This window comes from Cyclopterus lumpus, chromosome 23, assembly GCF_009769545.1.
Source record: "Cyclopterus lumpus isolate fCycLum1 chromosome 23, fCycLum1.pri, whole genome shotgun sequence".
Taxonomy (NCBI): domain Eukaryota; kingdom Metazoa; phylum Chordata; class Actinopteri; order Perciformes; family Cyclopteridae; genus Cyclopterus; species Cyclopterus lumpus.
In genome coordinates, this window is record NC_046988.1 from 12,525,985 (window position 1) to 12,549,329 (window position 23,345).

General features: G+C 41.4%; 1 protein-coding gene across 1 annotated transcript; it reads right to left on the minus strand.

The window, feature by feature from the left end:
* Positions 1–3,271: 3,271 nt before the first annotated feature.
* Positions 3,272–21,746, minus strand: dcn (decorin). The gene is made up of 8 exons (XM_034526686.1): positions 21,171–21,746; positions 13,716–13,942; positions 9,323–9,435; positions 8,200–8,413; positions 7,283–7,396; positions 6,883–6,976; positions 5,551–5,689; positions 3,272–4,318 (listed from the first exon to the last, which is right to left on the minus strand). Exons 2-8 carry the CDS (start codon positions 13,921–13,923, stop codon positions 4,118–4,120), a joined length of 1,083 nt encoding a protein of 360 aa, XP_034382577.1. The 5' UTR covers positions 13,924–13,942; positions 21,171–21,746; the 3' UTR covers positions 3,272–4,117.
* Between the last annotated feature and the right edge of the window lie 1,599 nt (positions 21,747–23,345).

Here is a 23,345-nt window from a genome sequence, read left to right on the forward strand (position 1 = left end):
ATATACCGTAGATGACATGTTACAATCTGTGCAGTGCAAACTATCTCCTCTGCATCTGCATGTATCTAACAGATAAATAGGAGCACATGAGCAACACAAATTCAAAACCCAAGGTGCACATACACGTGCTCTGACAGAGGTACGCGGGATGGAGATCCGAGCAAGCATATTAGCAAACTGGGATATTTTTGGATGTCTTGGCACAGACACACAGAGGCTTCTAACACTATCTCAGACTGCCCTCAGACACCACCTTCTGCTCCGACCATGTGGCGGTGCGGTAAGCACTGCGCTTAAAACCCACATCATCCCCAAGTGATTCTCTCACCTTATCTCTCACATGTGCTGCAAAAGTCTCTCTTAGTTTGTAATTACCCTTGCCTGGATCACACAACTTACCCTTATTTTTTTTACAATCCCTTCAATTAAGGGATAACGTGTATTGTTTTCATATCAAATCTCACTCACACTACTAATGGGGTTCAACACATTGTGGTGTTGTTGATAGGATTTGATTGAGGAATTTAGCATCTCATATATCAGACGGGTATAAGCTCAGGTTTCTGTGTGTACTCGACATTTGGATTTTGCACATTGAAATAACCCACTGCATGAATGTGTAACACATCTGCACTTCGGCAGGATCTCACCGGTCTTTGCTTTTCGACACGGTGAAGCAGCTCGGCTTAACTTTGGTTGCATAAGGGACACAAGCGCTTTACCTACACACACACACATACACACACACACAGTGTGCGTGTGAAAACACACGAAGCAACGAGTGTGCAGTGTGTGCTAATATGCTCTGAATTAAGTCGATGGAAACGTATATTTGTACACTGATTTTCTCCAAAGTACTTCTTCTCCTCAAGCTTTTTACACATTAACTGAAACCTTGCAGACACCTCAGTACATGCACCAACACACACATACTGGCAGCGGGCCTAAAGCAATAAGTCTAAGTGGTCTAGAGAGGAGAGTTTTCTGTTGGACCGTGCTCATGCATGTGTGTGTTTCAAGGGGGCGAGACAGGCAAAGACTATAGAGTGCTGTTCCAATATAGACCACATGGGGGCAACAGCTTGAAGTACATTCAGGTTGCTAGATAATAAACTGATTTATTTTAGGTGTTGGGATGAGAGCCAGCACTCAAACACTGATGCCTTTCAGTCTGTTCCCCAAAGACCCAAGTCCTATCAGAGGGAGAGGATTTTGAGCCAATCATAACTCTTAGATGTTCTTTCTTTAATAACTTATTTTATTAGGCAGTATGCATTATTTGTAATCTAATGCCACACAGTTAGACTTTTAGTGAGGAAAGCAGCTTTTCTGTGGAGGCCTCAAAAGTGATAACTTCTAATAATAAAACGTCATTTCTTTATCACATTCAATCATTTATCTACCGCCGCATTTTTATTTTTTATTTCCTCACAATATGTATACTTTTGTCTCAAACCTCACCTTTTTGTTGTTGCTTATAATTATGATATTTGTTTGTTTGTAGTATAGCTGCGTGTTTAACATTAGTGGTGAATAGGAAAAACAGAAAGCAGTGTGTTGAAAATGGTGGCAGTAATGCACTGATAATTAGCTTTTCGGGGGATAAATTGAATTAATAAACTCTTATTTAATCACTTATTTTTCATCCGAGAAATAGTGAACAAATGCTGAAGACACCATACGACCTGTTTGCCGAGGCAGGAGTCTCAACCACCACACGTCTCAAGGGAGTATTTATTTTTTTCTTTAACCTCAATATTCCCATTACAGTCTCATAAATGATTTAAGGATTTTAAGGCCAGAAATAGTTTGTGAGCAAATATTTTTGTTTTACCTTCAAAACCCATCAATATGAGTTGGATACTGCAGGAGTAGCTCGAAGAGAATCCATCTACATGTCAGATTTTGTAACAACTTTTTTTAGGCCCTCCATCCAGCTGTTTTTACTCCCACCGGGACCTGGATGTGTTGGTACGATGGCTCAGTAGTTTACATTGTCTGTCCACTGCAAGGAAGTCTATTATCGAACCTGCCGGCCCATGTGGAGTTTGCATGTTCTCCCTGTGTCAGTTTAATTCCCCTAGGGAGCTATCATTTCCTCCCACAGACCGCAGAAACGGTGGACTGCATATATACCATATGTCCTGTAAATATATACAGTACATCCTGTGATGCACCCTGACTCTTGGCCAATGGATGCTGGGAATGGCTCCACCCACCCTGAGCCCTGCACAGGATAAAGGATTATAGAAAATAGATAGAAGTCCTGCATGTTGTCACCCACTGGTAATATCATTTTATCTTTTATGGAAAATACATTTCAAAGGCTCGATGGGACTAAATTATAAATAGTTTTTTAAACACGGGTCTTTAGCAGGACACCAGCATTAGTTATAGTGAAAGAATCTGACCCATGTATATTTATTTACGTGCTCTATCAAACTAAATCAGACATATCTGTTGCAATGAGGCAGGAAATCTTCCTTTTGAAAAGTCTAACATTTTAGTATGAATCTCTGTTGAAAATAGCACATTTCCTAAACATTTGAATTGAGCCAGCCATGGCAACCTTATTGGACAAGTCTTTCATCATGACTATGTGCCTGGAGCACTTTTTCACCTTATGTGTCTGCTGATTGTTTATTGTTAAGGTGTCTCACCTGCTTCACAACGGTACCTGTGCCTCCTCTTGACCTTGTTCGCCAGGAAGCCGCCACCCACTCTCTATTTGTGCTGTAGCGATTGCAGCGCCATCCAGTGGGAGCACAAATCTCCAATAACATCATTGATAATTAATGCAAGTTCTGGTCATTACATCCATCAAAAACTGCTACTTTTTCCATTAGTATTTTTATTTTGTTCAGGACACCTTAGCTGGAGTCCCTTCTCCTGGGGGAAAGAAAGAGGAACACCTTTGTTGCTGATATATTAAGTCTGAGCTATGGTAAATGCTTGTGCCTTTAAGCAAATGAGAGGTTTTTATACAGCATTTATATACAGCGTCTATACATACAACATTCACACCAACATGGTTGCAGTGGGCATGCTAGTCCACATACACCATATTCTTCTTGACTCTTTAAAAAAAAGAAATAAAAGTGCAGGGAAACATGGAGAGAAATACATATAGGGATTAACAAGAGATTCCAGAAAGCACCAGGTTCAAGTTAAAAATGAAAAGCAATAAGGGCATGCATATAAATCTTTGGGAATGACTTCTGTTTAAAACATATTGTTTATTCTATTTATTTTTTAAGAAGCTTTTTTCACCTTTTTTTTTTTTTTTTAAATGGAACAACACACACTAGGAAAAGAACACGAGAGGAAATGCGATGAAGAAAAAGTGTTAAAAAAAACAAAAACAGAACTAAACCCAGAACACTGAAGTAAGCACAAGAAATCACAATGTGATAGAAGTCACGGTTGCTTTTATCTCTACTTGAATTGAGTACAATACAAATAGAAACTCTCAGTTCTTTCAAAGAGTGCAGCGTGGTAATAATACACTCTGAATGCTATTCCTAGTACACAGGTAATATCTAGTACATTCTAGTATACCAGTTGTTGAAGGCATTGTACAACACAAGTTATCCCCTTGCTGCCTGCTCTACAGGCCAGTTTCCTCATAATTCATACAATGGCTAAAGGATGGAAAGTTGATCAAAGTGGGATTAATAACATTTTCCACTGAGTGTGGATTCAAATCTTTTTTGGTTAGGGTTCACCTCTGAATTTCAATAGCAAATAATACAGCACGGGAACATATTTGTCGTGTTAATTGCTTGCTTATAACTGCGTCTATGAATGATGTGCCGTGTGTGAGAGCATCACCGCCGTATATGCTTGGTGTTTGCCGTAAGCCGTGTGTGTACTACTGCCGCGCCAACCTTGAAGCTAAATAATGAAAAATGATACGCTGTGTTTTTGAGGTCCTTGGCCATTAACATTTTGGAATAAGTGCGCGGATTAATGGCGTCACTGTCTGTGGGGAGGCAGTGTCGCTAGTGGGGGGGGGCAGTGTCGCGGGGCTGTGGTCAAACACGCACAACTGGAAAAAAAAACGTTCCCACACTCATTTACAAACACACACACACACACTCCCTATGCATGGGACGCTCTACTTCTTCCTGTAGTTGCCGAGCTGGATGGCGGAGCGGTCGAAGACGCAGCGGAAGGTGATGGGCTGGACTTCCCAGTATGGGACGGGGTTGCTGAACAGGCTGATGCCAGAGTACATGGCCTTCTTGTGGTTGAGGCCGGGAGGACAGAAGTCCTCAGTTCCCACAGCCGCAATCTTGTTGGCATGGAGGTAGACCACCTGGAGAAGGGGATTTTAAATAATGACAACCTTTGGTCACTGAGTGGGACGTGCATGGCAATAATTGAGGTTTTTCTAAATTAAGTAGATAAAGAAGATGATCACAAGTCACCAAATAAATAATAATGGCTAAAGAAAGCCAAGTGGATTGTTTTCGCCTTCAGGATGTTTAACTGTAAACAGTTGGAAAATGACTTCCTACGTGATCATCTTTGAAAAGAGTCGACGCTGCTTGTTATTTGAGAACCAGCACCGCTTTAGATGCATATAAGAAACAGAATCACATTAAAAGCATATATAAACATAATAATCATTTTTTTGTTTTGGAGCACAGTAGTTCTCATCATGCAGCACTGAGGGGGATGAGAAGGAATCCTAGAAATAAGAACAAAAAGAGGGAACTGCCACAAACCCACTGGGATAAACAATATAATGCTAATTACAGATTTCAAGGCTTCTAGAGCCAAAAATACTAAACTATACATGGATAAAAGTCCAAATCTTAGCACAATTGCATAAACATGAAAAACTAAGCAACTCATGCAGTAATAATGTGATACCATAATGTTATAGTTCATTTTTTTAAGTACACCGCACCGATTTCACGGAGAAATCCAGTGAGCACAAACTGTGCTCACCAACTTGTTGGAAGCTGTTTCTTAAATGTTTTTCTTCCCATAGTTTGGTTTGCCATTGGTTGTTAAGAACGATGCCATTGAAATATGGACGCTCACAAAATAACAGTGCAGTTCATTAGGAGTGAAAGTCAAACTGCAACAGACTGCAGAAAAATACTCCAAAAAATGTTATAGGGATGGGACAGAACTACAGTAAAAGGGCCTTAAATCAGGCCTGTTTACACTACCCCCACCCCCTACTGCCAATAGCTGTAACATTATAGTATGACAGGCTACCAACACTCTACTCACTAAACAAACTAAATGAATCCATGTGCCTTTTTGTTATGGAAGCCTTGCTTGACTTGTAATCGGGGCAGTGTGAACCTAAGCAAACCCGATGCAAAAATGCAACAAAGTCAACTTTTCCAGTATGGTTCGGATCAGAGAAAATGACATGTGTGTGTGTCTAATGCTCAGAGTTAATGTACTGGAACTAAATGGTTGCAATAACAATTCCCCCCGGGTTCCTGTGATTGTGTCGGGTATTCAAACCTGGATTGATAACACTGAGAAGTACTGTAATTATGATGTTCATTGAAGCAGTATATGTACCTGGATGTACTTGTGGTCGGACAGGCCAGTCGGAACACTGATCAGAGCGTTGTTGTCGAGGTGCAGCTCTCGCAGGTGGGGGACGTTAGCCAGAGTGCCATTTTCCACAGAGCTGATCTCATTGTAACTCAGACCCAGCCTGCAATTCGATGAGACATTAAAATGTGCAAATGTGTAGCAGAGCAAGGAACAAAAAAGCACAAATTACACGAGCAGAGAAAAAGATAGTGACATCAATGTTTGTCTCCCACTGCCAAAAATTATTATATTGGCTGACAATGTGGTCCGAAAAATAAATAAGCTGAGGAAATGAGGATACCTAAAAGAATCTGCACCTGTGATTGAGGCAATTACTTTCCCAGTCCATTTCTAAATTATGAGCAAATGGAAAATATAAACCATTCTTCTCTCATATCCTCTTTAACTCTACTCCTGATGCCTCAAAGCCCTCTTTGTTCTAGTTTGGTCTGGGCAGTAATCTTATAAACACAGTGTATCCACGTTTTATGAGCAAACCAGTTATTTTGATTATCTAAAAACTACTGCTTAGGTCTCGGGTTTTGTTATACAATAAAAGCCCGTAAACGGTAATACCAGAGAATAAATAATACATGTCGCATCAGCGGAAAAGCTGGAAAAAACTAAACGGAACATGAAATGCATCTCATGTTTCCAAAGGGGCGAGGCTACATTAGGCTATGTACCTTTTTGAAACAGGAAATAAGGCAATATTCCTCTAAGTTCCTCTTAGTTATTTAAAAAAGTTAAATATATTTGTACTCACACCTTTCTAAATTCAATTCAATCTGGAGTTTTCCAGCTTCAACCTTTCTTGATCTAGTACGAATAGCTTTTTGTTGCAAGTGTTAGCTAACTTTAGACAGATACAGCTGTGCAACTTGACATAACAACTCTTTCTCTTACAAACAAGCTGTATTCATGAGATATAAAATATAAAATGTCATACTGTCATTGTTTTTTTTCCACTTCAAACACACCCGGTAGGTTATGGTGGCTAATGTTAGCAAACTTTAGTAGCTAACGTTGACTGACTTTACCAGCCATTATAAGATAGAGCTGTATAACTGACATTTTTCAGTCAATGTTATGGTTTATGTTACTTATTATGTGTCAGCATGGTGCAGATAAACATTTCAATAGTTATAACAAAAGCAAAATAAGAAGCTAAGTCTTCATGAAACATTATTTGAGATTATTAGGACATTAAGGAAAACTCGATGTGCACTGGCATTGCAAATGCCATTTGTTGTATTATAAAAATGATGAGGTTAATATGGGTCACTGTAAAGAGAGAATCATAATTTTTATTACTTAGCCAGGTTCTTCAGGCCCTTGAGGCCGCCAGCCGTCACCTTGGAGATCTTGTTTCCATCCAGGTGGAGCTCAGAGAGAGAACTTGGCAGACCTGACAAACCACAAGACAAGGATTACCACCATAAATAATAAAGTGATGAATGACTTCAGGAAACACTTATGATTAGTTAGAGACTTGCAACGTTAAATTTCAGCTCAAAAAGTACAGATCAAGTATCCAAGTGTATTAGCTCTATATCATTTTACTAAAACATCTAACATGTTCCCACCCTGAAATCCAAGCCTGCATTCTTTTGTAGCAGACTGATGTTTCTGGCTGTCCCTTGCTAGATAAAACTTGGATTAAGCCAAATTATTTGTGCAAAAAGATATGAGTGTTTTTTTAAATTTTTTATACCTTTGGGGATCTCTGTGATGTTCGTGTCTGCAATGCGAATGTAGGAGACCCTTTTCAGGTCAGCGAAAGCACTGTCCTCAATTCCTGCGCTCCTCAGAGGGTTGGACCCGAGCTCTGAAAATGAACGTGAAGGAGAAAAAAAAAACAGAAAATTGTGAGTGCAGACCAAAAAAAGGGAGAACAGCAGTAAGAGATCATGTCTATGAAGTAGATTCCTCTCCTGGGGCGTTACAGGAACATCGAGCTGAGTCATGAGTAAACAAAGTCTTGGGGAGGAGAATAGTTTGTGTTTGCAACACACTGTCTCCAAGCCAGATTCCCTGATTTATTACAGATCCCTCTCCTCATATCGTTGGATCTTAAGTTCTTTAGTCCACACTTTAAAGCTTCAGTTGAGCAATGACAGTTTTTAATTTGTGGAACAGGAAGGTAGAGATGAGTAGTCAAAGTGACACGTGGAGGAAAAAGGAGCGGATGGAGGATGAAGGACAGCAAACGAAAACGTATGCAAAGTAATCATGCACGTAAATGACGTGTAGATCATGCAAACTTAATTTAATTAATTTACCATTCCCACGCAAGTACTCATTTGAACAATGAAAACATTAACTGTTTGCATCCTTCACAGCCGTAGAATAGTACACTTTTGTTTCTGTTGTACTTTGATCAACATTGAACTACTATAGAGGACCTTGTTTTCATGAAAGTACTAGAAAACTCTGCACAGGCCGTGGAAAAATCTCGGGGTAATTATGTTGTATCACGCCTGTTGAACTGGAACCATGCGCACGGGCATACCTCCGAAAATATGACCTATACTGTTGAACAATATACCGCAAACCTCTTCAAGCTGTTAGCTATCCAGTATAAATATTTGCATTTTTTACCGAATAAAGGAAGTCATTCTATTTTCGTACCCATGACGATGACATGGCTCAGGCCCTGGAAGGAGTTCTTTTTGATCTTGGAGATGTCGTTCTCGTGGATGCGCAGCTCCTGCAGGCTCTTGGGCATGTTGGCGGGCATGTCCTTCAGCATGTTCTTAGACAGGTAGAGGCGCTGCAGCTTGGTCAGAGGGCTGAGGGCCTTGGCGTGGATGATGCTGATTTTGTTGTTCACCAGGATCAGAGCCTATAAAGAAGACCATCGAATGAGATGAGAAACTACTCTTCAATTGTATTTCCTTTCATTCTTGCTGCATGGTGAAGTAAAACCACTACATAAAAAAATGAATCAGGAATTGAGCCTGGCTTGTTTTACCTGTCTATTCCTAGTGCAATTCACAACTTCTATTATTCTGGAATTTGACCTTGAAGGCTTTTGCTGTTTTCTCTTCCACTCTGACAGATTTCCTGCTACAAATGCACCATGGGACAAATACAAATATGTTCTTTCCAGATGAGATTCTACACAAACAAGATGTTTTTGAGCTCAGAAGCTGTTTTAACCAGGTGCCTGTGCAGTCAAGATGGAGGACCAAGCTCAAGTCTAATCTGGAGTTATCCCTGCATTTTCATAGGACTCTCCCTCCCGCAGCCTCACTCCCATGTAAAACAGACATGAGGCAATGTGAGGTATGTGGTCCATTCCCCTGAGAGGCCAGATACATTACAGTGGAAACAGCTCTGGCCTTCAGACAGAGGTATTTATTGCAAGCAAGAAAACGAAAGGAGTTTGAGGGCGTCAGGGGGCAAAGCCTACGGGTGAATAGTTTCCATGCGTCTGGTGACTGGGGGAGTGGAAGATATATGGAGGAGGTTGAGGAGAGTTTGGGGACGGGAGGTGGAATTGGGTGCACGTTTTTAGATTGAACAACAGCTCTGAGTGTGGTAACATTTCATAATACGGCTCACAACACTGTGAGTAGTTATTAAGAAATGAACAGGCAAGAACCACCAAATAATTAATGAATCATTTAAAAACAAGATTCATATTGGAGGGTTGCAGTTCGTGATACGGTTGCGTAACAACCCTGTTACATAACATTATACATACTACACAGACATGAAGCTCTGCAGATGGACGTGACATGCATCTTACATGGAGTCCTTTGAGGTTCTTGAAGTCATTCTCCTTGATCTCAGTGATCTTGTTGTTCTGCAGGTCCAGCAGGGTGGTGTCGTCTGGGATGTCCTCAGGAACTGACTTCAGACCTGATGGTGAATGTTTGTGAGAACTTGGTTTAATCAGATGGAGATGGAGCACGCAAATGCAATAAATCCATCAGAATGATGGGTAATAGGAAACTTAGTTTGAGGTGAGGCGGTGACAGCCCTGATTCCCGGGGACGAGAGGTTAACCACACTCTGACCTCAACAGGAAACGGACCTGCTTGTCTCCATCTCCATGTTTCAAGAGTTTGATGGCCATTCAATTGTAGAGCTTACAACAACTTACCGAGGACCTATAGTCTTGTAAATCAGGTCTACTAAGAGTGCTTTCACGAGCCATAGTCCGTTTGAATTGGAGGGAAATTGATACTTTTTTAGTCCAGTTTGTTTTTGTCGGTGCACAAATAAAAAGAAGACTGAATGAAAATAATTGCTCAGGGCTGCGTACAAGGGAACAGGGAAACTTCTATGCAGGGATTGGAGACTTTGAGATCTACGTTTCTTTCCTATATGGACTTTTATAAATTTCACTTTGTTGTGAACTTTATTTATTATGTATTTAGCATGTGCTGGATGTTTTCTGCGGCCCAGATGTCAAGTACGCACGTTCAGGAAGTCAGGAATCGTGTTAACCTGTAGTTTACCTGTGTCCATCTCAACAAATGCCAGTGCAGACAGCCCATAACCCCTACGTCTTGGTTTTGCTACTTGCAATTGCGTCGGATCATTGTGTCAATATGTTCTCGCTGAAATTGGACCACACTAGGGTTCGCTTGGAGACGGCTTGGAAGAGGTTTGACTGTTGGCTTGTGAAAGGGCCCTTAAAGGCCCTGGAAATATATGTTGTCCATAAATTATTTACATTAAGCATGAACACAAAATGGTGATTCTGTGTGAGAATTTGTTTTAATTTGTGTTTTGTTCATTACTTTGAAGTGGGCAAAAAATGGTCATGTTACCCTTTCTCTACCTTTTTAATTGTAGTAGTTTGGTATTCTAGTATATTTATATTCTATAGATTTAAAACTCTCCTATACTCTACGCATATTTACGGTACCCTTGCAATGCATTGATAACCCGTTTTCCCAATATGGGATCTATAAAGTACATATGTCTGTCTGTCACATATTCCCATGCACCAATCAAATTCTAATGCCACAACTGTCAATCAAATCTAATCACATGGTAACCAAGGATGTTTTTTTTCTGAGCTTTAACGATGATTGTTGCTTATTTAGTCCTATTTAATGCTGTGGAGGGGCATTAAGCTCTTAAGAACTGCTATGGTTATGAGTTAAACCTGGATGAGCTTCAAAGAGTAACCAAAGTTACAGTAGAGACACTCTGAAATGAGAAAGTCGGCTTCGTCAAAGTAGATCTCTCCATAAAGTCTCGACGATAGGAACTTATTGGGTTTTATAGTGACATTCCAAAAGGGACCAAATAAGTGTTTGATGTGCTCCGAGGCACGCATGGTGGAAATGGACGTTAAAAACAAATTTCCTTTGGAGTAAGTAAGCGCCTGCATACCTGGACACTGAGCTCACCCTGAATCGTTTTGCTTGGACTTTATCGCGGCACGGCACGGCTAACGTGACACCAGAAAATGAGCATCCGTATAGTGAAAGACTGTTTGGCCGTTTGAGTGGTGGAGCGAAGACAGCTGTGAGTCACGATGTATATGCTCTTCTGCATCCGTGTTGTAACCCAAAAGATACACTGAGATTCATAATGGGTAGTTTAAAATTCACAGGAAGAGGCGTAGAATAAACTGTTTAACAAAGAGGATTACATTCTGCATCTCCGGGTCCGCGTACGTATGTCTGGACACATTTTGTCCTGAAAGCTTGTGACGACTTCTCCGCAGTTCACCCAAACATTGCTTCCAGCTCGGTCCGATTTCCTGTCAGCTCTGCAGCGGATGACCGACAAACCGTCGCAGCTGTTTGCGGTCACCGCTATCGAGGCAGCACGACACTGTATCCCTCAAAACTTGCACAAACATTCTTTTTTTTATTGTTCTTCTTTCAAAGTCAGACAATCTCAGCTTTTACTGCCTCAATTTTATTCACTTTTTAAAAAAAAATCTGGATCTTGTGAGTACCCCAGCTTTAAGAGCAGCTATGCTGTTGTAACCAGTGTCAGTTTGTGGAGCATCACCGAGAAGTTTAAAGGCCATCAGTTTAGTTTTTTACAGATTTTTGCAGAGTAAAACGCAGATTTTAAATATGCCTTAAAATCTAATTTTCACCCAGATGTTTTGTTATTGTGCATTTGTCGTATTTACTGCAACAATTTACATTAATTGACATTTTAACAAACACGATTAAAAAAAAAAAATGCTTCCTGTCACAGAAAATGAAGAGCTGTTAATTTATTAAGTGTCTTAAAATCTGCAAAAAAATAACAATGAATTAATAATAAATTCCAGAATGTTATATATATTTTTTTAATTAAAAAATCTACCGAAGAGGACATTCTGTATATCATTGTATCACATACAACATAATGATGAGCACAACAGTGCGATGACGACAAAGATATGAGCTGCAATAAAGTGCAAATAAATCATTTCAATGTCGTGCGGTCAGCATCTCACTTTTCAGATGATGTTGAGGAAATTAACAAGAAAAAACTGTTAACTTTAATTATTGCCCACCACTATAATAATCACTTTTTTTCCCCACTCTATTTCATAGCAAATTGTTTGGGAGCTGAAGCACATGTTTGCTTTGGACTGCACTGGACACTTTAGCATTAATGACAGTGTTTACATAATTTCCTTAAGTAAAACAAATGGATCTGGCTGCATTATCAAAGACTCGTGGGATTTGAGTACGTTTGGATTTATAACTGCACATCTTACAAAATCACTGTTTAGAAAAGGTACATATTTAATCACTGAAGCTGCTGATTGTGCCATTAGATAAATACCTGTAACCGAGAAGAATATGAAGAATATGTATTTGTGGATTAGCAAATATAATCACCCTTTTTTTTTTTTTTAAGCCAAGGCTTAATTTTTCTCTCCTGAATGTTTAAGCTGTCATCCTGCAGCTGCAAACTCAGGCAAGAAAATCCACATCTACAAAGTGCTTTGGGATGGTGAGCAGACTCTTCCGTCTTGCCCGGGCCTGTGTGTGTGTGTGTGTGTGTGTGTGTGTGTGTGTGTGTGTCTAAATATATATATATAAGTTTTAATCCTGTGTGTGTGTGAGTGTGTTTGTGTGCAGGCCAGCAGGTCTGGGGAACAGATGGAGAGGCGCGGGGGCCAACAGTGCTAATGCAGGAGTGGAGAATCGCGCAATGTCGCTGACTGGGCTGAACGACTGATGTAATGGAACCGGGTTTTTTTTTTTCCTGAACATCACGCTCTCCAACTGTCTGTCACTCTGACTTTTGAGCTGTCTGCATGCTCTGCTCATACGTATACTATATGTAAACGCCATATCATTTCACCGTCTCACCCCTGGCCTTCTTAAGCTCATTAAACCAAAGTGTCTCTTTGCTTGTTGTGTCTGTTCTCCATTTTTATTTCATCCTGTCCATCTGTGTCACTCCCTCTTCTCCTTCATCTGCTTCCTTGAAGCTCGTGCCTCACCCTTTCCAAGTAAAAGCAGAGCCAAAAAAAAACGAACTGCAGTGTTGTAACTGAACCAAACCCAACTGCAGTGAATCACTTTTATGTAATATAGAAGAATAAATGAGGCCTCTATGACTCAAGCTGTTGTGTATCAGATTAGACTAACAGAGTGGATGGCCTCCAAACAACCTAAATTGTTGTGACTTTGCTGAATTAAAAAGCTGGCAAAGTAATTGTATAGTCTTTCAATCTTGATGAGCAAGCTTTAAGTTGAGAAACAAGCTTGTTGGTTTGTTCAGGACTTTCCAAAGCCAAATCTGACCTTTTTTAATCTCCACCTACAGTATGTTTCAAAAACTATTTGGGCCAGAAAAGGCAAATAATGTAATGGTTACAGGAAGTGAAATAAGCCTCACAGCATCTGTGAGCATTTAGGGTGTCAACATGGGTGTCATGTTCTCTGGAGGATTTGCAATAATGCATAAGGTAACATGACCTTGAAATTAATATTTGGGTTTGTCAGGGACTTTTTCCACTCTTAAAAAAACACCATTAATGTGACTCAACACAATAAAAGTACAGTAAGTCTTTTGTTATAAATCAAAAGTAAATGAAGTAAATGGACATGAACAAGAAGCTTGTGTGCTAGTACTACTATTGGAAAAGTTAATCTGGAGTGTGACAAATGATGTGTGGGATGCTACACAACCAGATGAAACATCGAGGTTCCTTTTCCTACCGAGGTCAGAGCACTGGATCACTCGCAGGTGGCACTGGCATCTGAAAGGGCACTTGGGTCCTACAGGCGTGGAAGGGAAGGATCGCTCCAGAGCCTCTCGACCCGATCCCGCCTCATCCTCCATCATGAAGTCGAGGAAGCCGGACTGGCGGAAGGGCAGAGCCCAACAGGCAGTGACCAGGAGCAAAGAGAGACAGGCTGACCTCATGGTGCTGCTAGCAGGGAGCCTGGGGGGGGGGGGGGGGGGGGGGGACGAGAAGACAACAGTTCAAAGGTTTGGGTGGATACACTTTCAAAATAGTCTGCGTATGATTACTTCTAAAACTACCATACTCGGTTTGTTTCTCATTCCCTGTGAAGGGATAATTTTTGATTTCCGCTGGGAAGAGTGGAGGCCACAGTGAATAAAAGGCAAAACAAGAGACATTGATTGAAGTCGAGAGGAGCAAAGGGCACAAGGTGACAGCTGGAGGACCAGAAGGTTAAACACTCGGGTGTAACAATTTAGGGAGGGTTGGTGAAAAAAAAGCTGTGAAAGTGGTCCGTTTTAGACCAAAGGTGAAAAGTGAGTTAGGACAGACCAAAATGAGAAAATGACACAATAGTACCAAATGATTACATTACTGAGGAATAGAGAGCAAACGAATAAGACCTGAAGGAAAAGGTAGTGATACTGCAACATCTTCTTTATCAGTGGTTTGTAAGAGTTTCTGTCTGATGTAACCCCCCACATTTCAAAACTGGAATTCAACACTGTTAATCAAATAAAAGTGAAATCGGTGAACCCAATATTTAACTGTTTATCACGTAATTTGTGTGACCATTTTTTTGTCATCATTTATCAAACATTATAGCTATCTTTTTCAAGCATATATCCATCGTTAACTCATTTTATTTATTTGATCCTCGACATTAGCTTTTTTTTTCACTAGTAGTTTTCACACACACACTAAATGACTATGTAGTCTTTAGATAAGAAACGTTACTATGTGTATATATCTTTTTATTTAACTTTTTTTCTACTTTACCACTACTCCCTGCAGGAGAAACACTCTGCTTTGCTATTGGTCCAATGATCAGGTGGGTCTAATGTGCTCATGCAGCAGTCAAGTTTAGTTTCTTTGTCATCAGCAAAATGAACATCTGCATTAACTCTTACAGTAATACGCAGGGGATGCGTGATGGGAAATCGTATGGCTGCTACATCATCTATTCAAAAGTAATAAATCACATTAACCATTAAAGCTCTTTAAATAGCATGCATCTACTGTACCAGTGGAGTCCCTGGGAGAATCCTGCTTCCTCACAAACCAGTTGACACATCCGCACACTCTCTCAAACTCAAACAGTGTGGAGGTACATAAAACTGCCTGACCTTTCGCACAGCAACACACACACACACACACACAGTCTCAAAAACACGGCAATCTGGTTGTCATGTGTGTAGCCAAAAGTTGCTCCTTCCGTCTTGGTGCCACAATAATTGAAGGGCAGATTTGAGCCGCAGCGGCTAACACATGATTTGGGAGTAGCTGGCATGCAGCGGACCTTAACCTCAACATCATGACCATGGGTGATGAAACTGACCCAAAACCATCAGTTGGCCCGCGCTGAACGTGACTCTTGAACTGGTTTGTATGGCCTGTGTTCATGTGCATGATCCTTATGTGCTGTATCGTTGCTTAGTTGCTGTCGTTTACGTGGAAATGTGTTATGTTTTATGTGCGATGGTTTGTGTTTTTAAGTCTATTCAAGCAAGCGCACCAGTTGCGCTGTATGAACACCTTTTGTTTGCATTCAAAGGGTTAGAAAAAAAAAGTTTCTAACCATGTGTCCTTGAGAATGAGAAAGAAAGAAAAAGATACCCTGATGTAGTAGAGCGAATCCAGGTTAGGGTTATGCCAGGTCACCGGATCAGGGCCCAGAGGGACTCTCAACACAAGCTCTAATTATAACCCATGTCCACGAAACAGCCACCACACTGACACACTGTACAGCGGTTACAGCGCTCGCAGTTTGTCCAATCTTAAAATCAATTCCATTCAGAGGAGAATTGAGTTGGATTGGATAGCTCTGCCTCCCACCGTTTCGTTTCTTCCTCTTTTTTTCTCCTTTACTCTTGTTCTGATGCTATGAAGCGGGGGAAAAACAAACTAAAAAACATTCACAAAGGGTGGTATAAGTCGGTGCATTTGTTGTGTAGATGCAGCTTTCCATGCATAACGTTTTGCCATTTCGTCTCACTTGGCAACATGGAGAACGCACTGTAGTGGGAGGCGTCGACACAAAGAGCTCCGGTCTGAACACACAGTTGATCCAGAGGACACGTTGTTCCAGTCTTCGACAGACTGAGTAATCTTGGCTGTGTCAGGCTCTCTTATCTAAGCGCAACAGAAAGCTCAAACCAACGAAAAACCTCGTCTGCAGACTTGGCAGCGGCAGTCGATTTTGATTTTTCGAGATACGAAGCACTTCTGGCTTTAAAAAAAAAAAAGCTTGTGGATGCCTTTGATGGTTTTGTTTTGTCCTGCTTGGATGCCCCGGATCGGTTTGTCTCCTAACACTAATCGGCGATACCGGAAAGTATTTGAAAGTCACTTTTTTCCCGTAGTGTTGTGACCTCCTCACATCTAACGCATCTTGCAGGCGGGTACATTCAGATTGAATTGATCCTCAAAGCCATGTGTACCCGGCTCCGCTTGAAGGAGCAGCAATGCACACAAGATAACAGAGGGGTTTTCAACGCCGATTGCTGAACCGTATCTCCCTGCTTTGACCCATAGCCACGAGCGCATGAACCCAAATACGTGCACATGTGCATCGGTGCAGGATTTCAGATGTTCTGCCATCAATCCATCAAGCTTTCGTCCATAAAAGCTTCAGCAGCTTTTAATGTGAGCCAGACAGGCGAGAATCTGGAGGGGAGCGATCTCAAAATAATCAGCTCTATGGCTGCAGCATTACTGCAAAGACAAGAGTTACTGCTGCCTCGTGAGTTATAATCAGGCCCAGGAGTTGTTGATGGCGAGACTAAAACCAGATTTAAATTCTATTAATATTGTGTTAGGGGCTTTTGGACTTGGAGATAGAGGGCTGTATATTGTGGGGATTTATTGCTATGTGGTAACTAGAGTGGTGGATTCATGGATACAGTCTGTGAACTTGAAGGTCGCTCTAAATTCAAAACGCAGAAGACGAATCGCATCTTTAAAAGTTGAAATTCAGGGCTTTTTTTTCCCTCTGCTTTATGCATGAGGCAACCTGCTGCGCCTCAGGCGTTGGTTCTTCCATCACCGGTGTGCTCGGATGCGTCCGCCGGCCCTGCTGGATGGCCTGCTCAAAGAAGATGCCCCCACTTCTATAAGAACACACACGTGCAGACACACCTACATAATCTACTGAACACACGACACAGGCTCCTCACACACACTTGTGTGTGTGTGTGTGTGTGTGCATGTGTGTGTGTTGGTGCACGCTAAACCCAGAGGGCTGCCAACAGAGCATGCTGAAACATGACTTCCCCATGCAAACTCTGTATCTCACCATTTCTAATCCCCTCAAAGAAGATTACTGTTATGGGATGAAAGCTATTCCCTTATCATTTTCACTTTTACTGAGTGATCCAAGTGATCTAAAGGCGCTGGAGGTCAAACCTTGATATTAGGAGACGTGTCATCTAGTGCCCTGCAGCTTAGATAACGCAACACATTTCACACATTGATATTTTTGTTTGCAACTCCACTTATTCCTTTTAAAATACATTGGTTTTGATATCTATTTTTAAATATAACAAACTGCACCGTTATAAACTCTTCTCTCCCAAGTTCTTTTAATAATTCATCATTATGACATGATATGGGGGCAGCTTCTCTGGCCAGCATCACATTATGATATGGCTGTATGCCAGCTTGCAAGATGATAAAAATGGAACAGGCTTTATTCACAAGAATTGGACTGACACTAATCAGTCCAAATGTGGCAGGAATTGGTAGATGCTTGTTTCCTACTAATGGACTTTTTAAAACCATGCAATAGAATGCATCTGATGAATTTAGCCTCTTCTTTTTTCTCTAATTCTGGAAAAAGCATCTTCTGTGAAACCGAATTTGGGTAAAGATGTTCATGTACTGTTTATGAAAGTTGTTTATGTGTGTCTCTTATGCAAGTCATTTCACTCTGCACTTCCATCATTGGTGAACCAGGAAAACAAACAAATGATTTAGGGCCTTCCAAAGAGGCTTCGAATTGTCAGCATGAAGCCTGTTTGAAGCACTGCACATTGAACTATGGTTGGTATAAAAGAAATGTATTGAAAATTAAAAAGCACAAGCAGCTGTGGGTAAGTTTAGTCTGCATTTTTAAAAGATTTACAACCCACCCAAAGGACATGAGGTAAAAGATCCACGGGACATCTCTAGCTTCTCCTCGTGTCTCTGAAACCTGAGATTCATCATCCCATATGTGACGGAGAAAAGAAACGGGTGGAGGTTGACATTTCCTGTGGCTCGCGGCATCCTTGTCAATTCTCCCGCGTCCCTCTTTTGTCTCATCCCTTCCTCCGATCTCCCCCAAGTCTGGCCCCAGCATTACTAATGATTCCCAGACAGGAAGCAGAGCTCGCATGAGGGAGTAAAGCAATTTTCCCCCTTTTGCTTTGTCACTTTTCGCCTCTCTGTCGCTGCCCTTCATTGAAACTCTGACGCATAGAAAACTTCAACGCTACCACAGAGCAATTACCTTATGAAAAATGTGTACGTGTTCAGCAAGATGGTGTTGTGGTTTTAACAAATCAAAAGAAAACAATATGACAGACACCCATTCCATCCCATCCTCCACCCATGTCCATTAGCCCCCCCCCCCCCCCCCCCATCCCCCACCCCACCCCGTCTAACTCTCCACAGGCTTGCGTCTGCCTCTGCAGAGCGTCTGTCAGCAATGAATCACTGGAAGGTATTTACACGGCCACAGGACTTTTACAACACGTGTGGCCATTTTAACCCATCACAAAGATGATTGGGAATTTCCCTACCATGCAGTTACACACTCACACACACACACACACGCACACACATACGCATAATCGATAATGCTGACATTTCTTTTTTTATTTCTTCCTTTGGCAGTGGTTGTTATTTTTTTTTTATTTTTTTTTTTTTTACAAATCTCTGATATACTGTATATATCGGGGGATTTTTTGAGTGAGAACATGTGTATCTGAAAATATGCAAAGACTCAGCCAACAAACAATTTCAGAGCCAGAAGGTTCTTGTAATAAGAGTGATGCCAAATCAGACTGGTCCGGGAAATAGCCGTCCAGGCTCCCCTTTCTATTTGCATGGAATGTTTTTTGGGCTTCGAGAATGCCCAAGACACTCTTTTGACCACTACAATCAATGCAATTTCTTTGTGCAGATCAAGTGAAAAAGTGTCAGAGCCATAACTATATTATCGAAAGATCATTTTAGGGTCTCCAAAGCGTGCCTGCTTTGTGGAGCCGTGGCATGAGAGAGCCAGCGAGCGGTTTAACCACATTTCAGCTGTTCCATGAGAAAAACTGTCAGCCTGCCATCAACCTCAGTCCCATTATCAACAGTCTGCACAGACGTGGACAAACTGCCCAACCTTCTCTCCCTTTCTTCTCTTTCCATCTACTCCTTTTCTTTTTTTTTTGGTGCTCTTTTCCTCCCTTCCCCGGCTTCTCTCCCATAGCTTATGGTATTTTATTTTCTCTGTCTGACCCTTAAAACTTTGGCCAGAAAAGACTGACATGTGGAACTTTTCTGGTATTCCAAAGAGCAAATAGGGGTGTGGGAGCCTTTATGTTTGATGTCAACTCAATTCCATTGTTCGTTTGCTGTTTTTGACCCAGAGAGATGAAGTCCAGATGGAAAAAAGCAGCCCCTGGGTGGAAATCTGGGCCTTGTCTCATCCTGAACTTCCGTTCACTCACTTCTGGGTCAAATGATAAACATCTGCTCAGCTCACAACAAAAGTATGAACTATTGAAGTACTTTTATCGCGCAGAATGTATTTTAGTGCAGTGTTTATGCCTCTTTTAGCCTCTATTCTGTTCTAAATCCCTCTTTTCAGTCTGTTTTGTTTGCCTCAGTTTATTTTCCTTGTTCAGTTTCACTCCAGTCAACTCAATTCAGTGCATCTGAGCCGTATTAGGTTTTTTTCCCCTGCTGGCATAAAGGATGTAATGAGTTAGCTGATACTTGTGTGGTGGCTTGCCGGGAAGCCTTCAGACCTCTCTTTGATAGAGGAAGCTGTACCATTACGGGATTAACGGCACTGTGCGTTGCCAGGTACAGCTTTCTTTTTTTTTCATCTCCTCTTCAAAGCCTGCTCACTTTAAGTTGCCCCTAGCAATTTGGGTCCTGTGAAAACACAGCAGCAGGTTCACAGTGAGAAGAAACAGGGCCGCAGAGCAGACAGATAAGAGATCGGGGTTAAAACGGTCCGGACACATTCTCAAATGAACTGCTGAAGTGTGAAAAGAAGTTGTTGTTGTTGTCGTTGTCCTCCCCCCCCCCCCCTAGTTTTGTTTGTCGACTGCCCCCAGGCCACAGGGAAAGAAAAGGAGAGAGAGAGAGAGAGAGAGAGAGAGAGGGAGACCGAATGAAAGAGAGCTAAATAAAGAGAGAAAAGGAACAAATTAATGACACAAAAGCATTTTTTTCCGCTGACGTCAGCAAAATGTTGAAGCAAAGAACTTAAGTATACAATATAAATGTTCTGCCTTCCCCTCACTCAACCCCCTGACACTAACACTCAAAACTCATTTAAGGAATGCACTTCCATATAGGTTACATCCAAACAATCTACACGCAAGTCGCATTTCGAAAAACTGCAAGTTGTGAATCGAGACAGTGCTGGACCCATCCCGTGGCACTTATCGGTGGTGGATACTTTGAAGATTAACAATGGGCCAGGAGAATAAGGTTTTTTTTGGTGGAGGAATGAGGTACCAGCATCAACTGCACTACCACACCCCCTTCACAAGCCGCTGCTCTTTTCACTGAGCTGTATGCCGATTGGACTGGATCTGATTAAAGGTCTCTCATCACAAAGCCAAGAGAGCTGTGGGAACAAGACCTGGCAACATCCAGAGTACACACTACACACATGAATGTACGACAAAGTGAATCAAATCATTCCCAAATCCAGTCTAACTGCAAAAAAAAAAGAACAACAACGACACATGCAGTCATCCTATCTTCATACAATGACATTATCGGCAAATAATGTGACTTTAAAATCACGAATTATTGATTTAGTGGTGCAAAAAGTTTTCCATCCAGCAAAAATAAAATAAAAAATAATTCTCTCAAGACTATTCTCTCTCACATTTAAAGGTGAGTCCACGTTGAAACTTAGCTCTTTATTCTGAACCTAACTTCCGCCATTATTACCCATGCTTTCCTCCTCTCTCAGAGTAAAGGATTAACCTACCTGTTCAGAAGAAGACAGAGAGTACAATTGTGCGAGATGAGCTTGACTCCCAAAAATCCAGTCGAGTGGGGGGGATGAGACTGAAGTGGCTGCGAGGGCCTATCGGGTAATTAGACTCAGAACGCGTGCAGCCAAGATCAAGCAGGTGTGCTCTGTCACAACAAGGGGAGGAGAGACCGAGGAAGAGAGACAGAGGAAAGAGAGGGGAGAGAGATAAACGGAGGGAGGGTCCGACCGCCGAGCTCCTCTCAGGACCGAAACAATTGGTGGAGAACTTCTTCCCCCCGCCCACCCCACTGCACCCCTCGTTCTCGCAGTGTGCTCCAAAAAACAGCTGGAAATGGAGAAGGGAAAGGAAGGAGGGGAGGGAGAGAGAGAGCAGGAGACAGGGAGAGGGAAAAGAAGGAAAGAGAAGAAGAGAAAGAGGCAGAGAGTTTGAGTTTAAAGCAATAAGCAGGGATTCGGCTGGCAGCCACCCTCACTGTGACATCTGGTAATGATAGGTCCTGCGTGGAGCTGAGCGGAGAGCGCTGCACACAATCTCTTTCTCCCCCTTTCACACTCTCTCTATCATTCATTCGCATTCAGGAAACCCCAGGAAAAAAAACAAAAACAGCACACACACACACACACACACACTTTTGTCTAATCTATTCAGATTGGCACCTCCTTCCAGTAAACCTCCATTTCTGTTTTAACCCCAAATCTTGATTAGCTTTGTTTAGGTGTCCATTAATGGACTATTGGATTGTATTGGCCCACAGCAGAATATTGCAAGGGGAGGAAGAAGGCTCCCATGCATCCTTATGTTTCTTTTTTTTTTCAAGCCTGTAGCCGGAAATGAATGACGATATTGGATTCACATGGCAACTACCATATGGTTAAGGTTAGGGTGAGTTGGTTAAAAAAGCTTAACACCAAATTAGGCATTGCGGCAAAAGAAAAAAGAAAGAAAGAAAAAAAGAAATGTACAGTTTTATTTATTTATTCTCTGCATTTGACCCATCCTTAGTTATTAAGGAGCAATGGGGTGCAGTGAAGCACCCGGGGAACTGTGCATGTCCTCCCATTCATTTTATTTGGCGCTGTGCATCCTGCTAATGATTTTACTGAATTAAATGTCAGGGAATCACATACATTTTTACAATTCATCATTGGAAAACGCATGTCTGCAGTTATTCATGGGAATCTGTCAAATAGTTGTCCAGATATTAACCACAAAAATGTGAACCTCATGGTGACACAGTCAGGGGATCATGAAAGTCATTTGGATACATCCTCTTGGAACCATAAAGGGTTGTACCAAATATTGTGCTAATTCATCCAGTACTTGTTGAAATATTCCTTTGGATAAGGAAACACGTTGGTGTCCCCATGAGTTTCATCTGTTGCAACCAGCAAACCAGTCAAAGTCATTAGAGCACTACTTCTTGACCTTGAAAGGTTAATATAAATAATGAGGTGTAGAAGCAACACATATGTAATTGATAGGAATACTTTGCTTCTTTTAAAAAATAAATGCTATTTTGACTTTCTAATGGGCATTGTGCTTGCTGGATTGGCTCTAAACAGGCCAAAGGTGGAGGTGGGACTTGTTTTTTAACCCCAAGTGAACCAGGCCTCATCTTATCATGATAGGAAGATGTTGGGGATGTCATGCTGTGGCAGAAAGTTCACGAGTTTACCTTCTGCATGAGCCAACATCTCCATCAGCAGGCATGTGCTCAGTTGGCGAGCAAGTCTCGGCCTCCGCTTCCTCGTTATAGTTCCCTCTGGGTCATTAAATCAGCTTCCAATGGAAACGGTGATTCATGGATAAAGACTTTATATCAGTGAACTCTATTTCTGTGTAAATGCAAACTTCGTTCCACTTTGATACCACTAAGAAAGTATACTAATAAATGCTCACTGTTACTTGTGACTCTAATATGTAGGACATCTCCTACTCTTTCTCACTACAGTAATGAAGTTACTGATGGTGAAGTCGAGATGAAACAACACATTTTTTTAAATCGTATCATCCAAAAATACCTTTTTGAAACATCTTTGATTTAAAAACAGGATTTCCAAATGCATACCGGCAATTATATGACAGCATAATTCTGTGTGCGGTTGTGTTCAGGGGTAAGAGTTATTTTGAAGAGAAAGTTTGCGGTACACGGAGGTTAATCAACC

Excerpts from the sequence above, each read along its gene's own strand:
- dcn (XM_034526686.1), bottom strand. The coding sequence starts at position 13,923 with ATGAGGTCAGCCTGTCTCTCTTTGCTCCTGGTCACTGCCTGTTGGGCT. Across the intron at positions 6,977-7,282 it reads CATCACAGAGATCCCCAAAG|GTCTGCCAAGTTCTCTCTCT; the intron begins GTATAAAAAATT and ends GTGGTTTGTCAG. Across the intron at positions 4,319-5,550 it reads CCGACCACAAGTACATCCAG|GTGGTCTACCTCCATGCCAA; the intron begins GTACATATACTG and ends CCCCTTCTCCAG.